Source organism: Kogia breviceps, chromosome 1 (genome assembly GCF_026419965.1).
Source record: "Kogia breviceps isolate mKogBre1 chromosome 1, mKogBre1 haplotype 1, whole genome shotgun sequence".
In the NCBI taxonomy this organism is placed as follows: domain Eukaryota; kingdom Metazoa; phylum Chordata; class Mammalia; order Artiodactyla; family Physeteridae; genus Kogia; species Kogia breviceps.
The window spans coordinates 133,072,382-133,078,786 of NC_081310.1; the positions used below are offsets into that span (position 1 = coordinate 133,072,382).

Sequence of the window (6,405 nt, forward strand, 5' to 3'; positions counted from 1 at the left end):
ATCTATAGATTGCTTTGTGTAGTATTGTCATTCTCACAATGTTGATTCTTCCAGTCCAAGAACATGGTATGTCTCTCCATCTGTTTGTATCATCTTTAATTTCTTTCATTAGTGTCTTATAGTTTTCTGCATACAGGTCTTTTTTCTCCTTAAGTAGGTTTATTCCTAGGTATTTCATTCTCTCTGTTGCAATGGTAAATGGGAGTGTTTCCTTAATTTTTCTTTCAGATATTTCTTCAATAGTGTATAGGAATGCAAGAGATTTCTGTGCATTAATTTTATATCCTGCTGCTTTACCAAATTCATTGATTAGCTCTAGTGGTTTTCTGGTGGCATCTTTAAGATTCTCTATGTATAGTATCATGTCATCTGCAAACAGTGCCAGCTTTACTTTTCGTTTTCCAGTTTGGATTTCTTTTATTTCTTTTTCTCCTCTGATTACTGTGACTAAAACCTGCAAAACTACATTGAATAATAGTGATGAGAGCAGACAACCTTGTGTTGGTCCTGATCTTAGAGGAAATGTTTTCAATTTTTCACCATTGAGAATGATGTTGGCTGTGGATTTGTCATATATGGCCTTTATTATGTTGAGGTAAGTTCCCTCTATGCCTACTTTCTGGAGGATTTGTATCCTAAATGGTGTTGAATTTTGTCCAAAGCCTTTTCTGCATATATTGACATGATCATATGGTATTTTTCCTTCAATTTGATAATATGGTTTATCACATTGATTAATCTGAGTATATTGAATAATCCTTGTATTCCTGGGATAAACCCCACTTGTTCATGGTGTATGATCCTTTTTTTTTTTTTTTTTTTCAAAATGGCACCATACTGTTTTATTTCAACCTTCAAACAATACAAAGAGGTAACAACTTCTGATGCCGAACCATGCAAATAACAATAAAGGAACAGAAACAATATTAACGACGAAAAGACAATCATTAAAAGGTGTTTCACAGCAGTGCTTTGGCAGTACTGGCAAGTACTTCTAGCCAATGGCTTCCAACAAGAGGGGTCTGAATGAACCCCCTGTTCTCAGCAAAAGAGCCCCCATATTTTCCCCCTGGTGGTCGACACACGCTGAGTCACACACACCACACCCCTATGCTCACTGGACTTCTGTCATTCACATCTTACTACACGTAACTACACACTGTGCGTCTGTACACAACAAAAACTCAAAATAAAAGTGTGGTAGAAAAGTAAACTCCAGTGTTTCCAGTAAGGCATCAGGGAATCTCTGCTGGCTGGGCCCTTCATCTCACCAGTTTAAAGAAAAGTTTGATTTACATTTCTCAGCAAACCCAATATTCAGAGGCTTCACCATAACCAGCAGGCTCAAGTTAAAAGTTTTAAAAGACAGTCCTCCTTTTTTTTGGTAAATGTTTCATATAAAACATGAAATCAAGTTCTACTTTATCAAAAAACAACTGAGTATTTTTAATAGTAAAAACATATATGTTTATATTTCTCTTTTTAAAAAGACATTTAATAACAATACTTCAGAAGACCAGATTTAACCCTCAACGCCCCCACCCTGCCAAGTGTCCATCTGGCACAGATACATTAAGGCAAAGGCTCCTGGAGAGGCACGTCCGCCTCGGCGGCGGGCTGGGGACACAAGGGGAACACACTCCGCTCCTGCAGGGCCAGTTTAGAAAGGCTTCTCCCTCATGTTCACCAAGCCGTCCTGCATCCCGAAGTAGACTCTCTCCGCCATGTTAATGAACAGGCCCGTGTCCACCACGCCTGGGATCATTTTGATAGTTGTGTTCACTTCACTCCATTTGTGGACCCGGTCAAACTTCCAGTCCAGGATAAAATTCCCATTATCCGTCACCACAGGACCTGCCTTGTTGACAGCCATTCGAAGTTCAATCACGCCCCCAAACTTCTGGGTCACAGCTCGGCTCACTGGGACGTAGGCCATCGGGATGACCTCGATGGGGACCCCCTTGTGCCACTGATCCCCGAGGTTCTTTGAATCTTTCCTGAAATCGGCAATCACGATGAAGCGACTGGCATAGCCAGCCACAATTTTCTCCTGGGTCAGGCAGCCTCCACCACCCTTGATGAGATTGAGATCAGCATCTACTTCATCAGCACCATCGATGGCAAGGTCAATCTCTGGGTGTCGGTCCAGGTCACTGAGAGTTAAGCCATACTGCAGGATGAGCTGACGGGCCTGGAAGGAAGTGGGAATACAGACGAGGTTCAGATTCTCTTGTTTCACTCTTTCAGCTATTCGCTGCACAGCGTGGACAATTGTAGAACCACTCCCAATTCCCAGCACTTGGTTATTCTTCACGTGGTTCTCCACGGCCGCGCGGCCCGCCAGCTTCTTGGCCTCCTCGGCCTTGGACATCGTGGAGGGGGCCGGGCAGACGCTGTTAGCGTCCCCGGCAGCTGTACTTGTGCTGCCAGCGCCGAACTGCGCGCGTCCTGGCAATTGCACGTGGGAACCCGTAACGCCCCAGCTGTTCCCGCCTCCGCCAGAGGCCGCGCCCCCGGCCCGCCCGGGCAGAGGGGCTAGGACCCGCCCGTAGAGGGTGCTGAAGGGCCCGGGTCGCTGCATCCTGCCGCCCCTCTCCAGCCTCCGCCACGGGCCCTCCCCCAGCTCTGCCGGAAGTCTGGTAGCTGACGTACTAGGTCCGCGTCCGCTGCAGCGCGGGGCTTTCTGGGAAATGTAGTTCTATGGCTTCAGTGGCCTGAAGGCCTGCCCCAGCCCAGACTACCAGTCCCACAATGCTCCGCGACCGGGTTTGCAAATCTCGGCGACAGGCATTGGTGCAACGGCTTGTACCATCCAAGTAGCCACGGTGTGGTCAACCCTGGAGATTTTTCTGTTTGCCCCAGCATCTGAGAAGGGAGTGTTAGATCTGACCCTGTTGTTTTTTCTAGAAGAAAGAACGTGGCGGTGGACGAGGCCTGAGTGCAGTCACTGTTCTGGAGATGTCCTTTTGGGAGTGACTTCTCTAGACTGACGCCACAGGAAAACGCATCTGGGGGCTCCGGCTCCCACTTTAGTCCATCTTTGCCCCCCCCCAACCGTCCCCCACCGCAGGCCCAAGGCTACAAATTAGAACGTCCAGCCTTAGATGTTGTTCTGCACTGGGCGGCGTTGGATGGCACGGTTTTCCTCCAGATGGAGCCTGGCTGGGAACTTACGTGTGACCTGCAGAAACCCTTCAATACTTGTTGACTTAAAAGTGCTTTCACTGAACCTAACAGCTTTCTCTTTTCTTTTCTACCTGTAAAGTGTCTTGCTGTAGGTGTGGACGAAAAAAAAACGCACGATGTAAGAGCAATGACTTTCAGTTTTATTCTGGGACCTTACTAGGGACTCTAGCCTGGGAAATAACCTCTCAGCTATGTGGAACTATTACGAAGAGATAGGGGAGGGGCCAGTATATATATACACATATGTATACATATATATGTATACATATGAATTTTTGATCTAGGAAATGTAGTTAAGCATACATCTTGGTAAAAGATGACTGCTAATCATTAAAAATATATATTGAATATCTCAAGTTAATGATTTTAGTGCTTTCCCAAATATGGGAAGATCCAAGAATCTAGGGTCATTGAAATTCTTCCTTAGATATGCATCTTAACTATCTAGGGGCCATGTATCCAAAACAAAATGCTTCATACTGTTTTTCTTCATCTTGAATTCCCCTCAGGGTGCACAGTTGCTGGGGCAACTTCAGGATTGGGACTTAGCCCTTCGTGTAACTGGATGACGAGTGAGACTCTTTGTCCTTTTGTTTGTTTGTTTATAGAGGGAATAGGGAGGGTCAGAGAATTCTTATTGTCCCCATTTTACAGATGAGAACGCTATTGCTAACACCAGCCATATAAACTACTTAGAGGTCTTTAAAAAAAACTAGCCTTAAAAAAAAAAAAAGCAATAACCTTTGTGCTACTCCTCCATGTTGGTGGAATCCATTCTGTCTGCCATGAATTCATCTCCTTCAAAGTCACTTCAGGTCTTCTGTCTCTTCTGTGTGTAAGGCACCAGTAAAAGTTGTGTTATCGCCCTCGTCACCTGGATTCTCTTTGCCATGACCCCTCAATACTGATCCCACTACAATCACCCACCAATAGTTCAACCACCTCCACCTTGGCCTGCAGGAGAAAAAGTTATTTGAGGTGATACTTGAATCCTACATTTTAGGCAGAATTTGGAAATTAGCTCAAAGTTCTGGCTAAAATGCAGGAAAAAAGAAAAATACGTGGATCTTCACTACAGTTGGTCTCTACAAACTTGTGGCCTCTCCTGCATCCTCTTGGGGGCGGTCTCCCCCACTTCAGATCTCTCCATCAAAAGGTTACTGGAGCAAATTTCAGTGCCAATCTCTGCTTTCCTCCATGCCGCCAGCCGCGGCGGGTCCTCAAAGTGCAGCAACAATCGACGAGAGGGGGTAGGGAACTGAACGCACCAAGGTATGGGATCAGAAGGGAACAAGCAACTGATGGTTGCAAGGCAAGTTTAACAACAAAGCGTAGCCGTATATATACCCCTAAAGCAGGGAATTTGCTTAGTCATGCCTTATCGGCATCAGCTGGTTGATTGGCTTCTCAGCTTAGTCACGCCTTATCGGCATCAGCTGGTTGATTGGCTTCTCGGCTTCTCCCTCAAAGGCACCAATTTCCCCTCCAGGGTTGCTTTTCCTAGCTTTAGGGAACAACCAGGGACTCCCAGTAACTGAGCAGATCCCTGGAGCGATTTGGCCAAAGGCCATCTCCTTTTTTACGTTCATACCATAAAGTCCAGGATGCATACCAAGGAGAGTACAATCGGGCCCTGAGGCTTATGAGGGTCTTAATGGCGCCTTCCTCAGAGGGCAATGCTCGCCACATTTCCCCCTCTTTTATTTTTTAAAGCTTGATAATGCAATTTCAACCCATACACCTCCTGACGAAGAGCGGCGAGACGGCCAACAATAAAGCGTAATAAACAAGGTAAGGCAATTAACATCAACAATACACATGACCCCACGGTAATCAATCCTGTGAGTCCATTTTGAAACCAATGCATTGGGTTTAACCATTGAAGCTGATCCAAGAGTCCTTGAATTAATTGTTGGGGCCCGTCTTCTTGTAGATGAGCTTCTTGAATTGCTTGTATTTCCGCATTAAGTTTTTGTATGTCCAAACTAATGTGTCCATCAGTCCATACACTTATTCTAATGAATCGTTTAGGTCTTTTTTTAAAGGTTCAGGTAATTCTAGCCAAGCTTGTATGCTAGTACTATGATACCATGGCTCAGAAATATTTACAGGCAGCATTACATAGGAAGGTTGTTTTAACATCATAACAGAAAAAGTTCCTTTCATAGGCAGAATGCAAGTACTAAAAATACAATTCTGACAAGTTATATTATATCCTAAGGAACCAGAAGTAAACTCAATCTGTAAATCTATTAGCAAGGCATATGAGGGTGTAACACAAGTAATAACTGGTTGATAAGAATAAGACAATGCAAACTTCCCAAAATCCCAATGCTTATAAAAAACCAAACTATTGGGCTTCCCTGGTGGCGCAGTGGTTGAGAATCCGCCTGCCGATGCAGGGGACACGGGTTCGTGCCCCGGTCCGGGAAGATCCCACATACCGTGGAGCAGCTGGGCCCGTGAGCCATGGCCGCTGAGCCTGTGCATCCGGAGCCTGTGCTCTGCAACGGGAGAGGCCACAACAGTGAGAGGCCCGCGTACCGCAAAAAAAAAAAAAAAAAAAAAAAAAAACCAAACTATTATTAGTAACAGAACCTGAAGAAATTAAAATGGTACCATTATTATAATTTAAGGTGCATCAGATTTGAGAATTCAAAATCAGATTGGGGAAAATCAGAAGGAAAAAAGGAGGGAAACTTCAAACTTGTAACAGCTTTAACTACCTTTAAACTATGGCCGGCCAGTAAAGTCCCTTGTCCTCCTACATATATTTCAACACAAAAATAGTATCTTTGACTTTGCAGCTTCTATTAAAGCTCCACTTTCAGCTTTATGATTAGACCCATCTTTGTTGCTGTAATTACCAGTCTCATTCTTTCCATTTTTGTTATTGTTGCCCTGTGAAATCATTTTTTCTAGAACAGCAAGAAGATGTAAAGCTTTCTCAGCTTGGTAGATTAATATATACAGGTCTATGATCAAAAAACACACTGCTTGGGCAAATTTTTCTTCAAAAGGTTCTATGAACTGATAAAGTTTTTCACCAATGGATATGGCTTCTGTATACTGTCGGACATGATACAGGATGACTGCTTGATTGTAATACAACATACTGTTTTCAAGATCATCTAGTCCATCCATTTCTTCAACAGCCGAGTGCACCTGATTCTTCAATTGGTTAAGTGTCTGTCTTAAACTATCTGTTGTTGTCTGGTT

At 44.2% G+C, this 6,405-nt stretch overlaps 1 protein-coding gene and 1 long non-coding RNA gene across 2 annotated transcripts; one reads left to right on the top strand and one right to left on the bottom strand.

Moving 5' to 3' along the window:
- Nucleotides 1-1,475: 1,475 nt before the first annotated feature.
- LOC131753386 (ribose-5-phosphate isomerase) lies at nucleotides 1,476-2,591 on the bottom strand. Its single transcript, XM_059058622.2, has one exon. It carries the CDS (start codon nucleotides 2,579-2,581, stop codon nucleotides 1,661-1,663), a length of 921 nt encoding a protein of 306 aa, XP_058914605.1. The 5' UTR covers nucleotides 2,582-2,591; the 3' UTR covers nucleotides 1,476-1,660.
- Nucleotides 2,592-3,252: 661 nt separating this feature from the next.
- Nucleotides 3,253-4,978, top strand: LOC136794807 (uncharacterized). Its single transcript, XR_010842019.1, has 3 exons — nucleotides 3,253-3,304; nucleotides 3,696-3,758; nucleotides 4,900-4,978. It is a non-coding gene; the product is annotated as an uncharacterized lncRNA (long non-coding RNA).
- The last annotated feature ends 1,427 nt before the right edge of the window (nucleotides 4,979-6,405 follow it).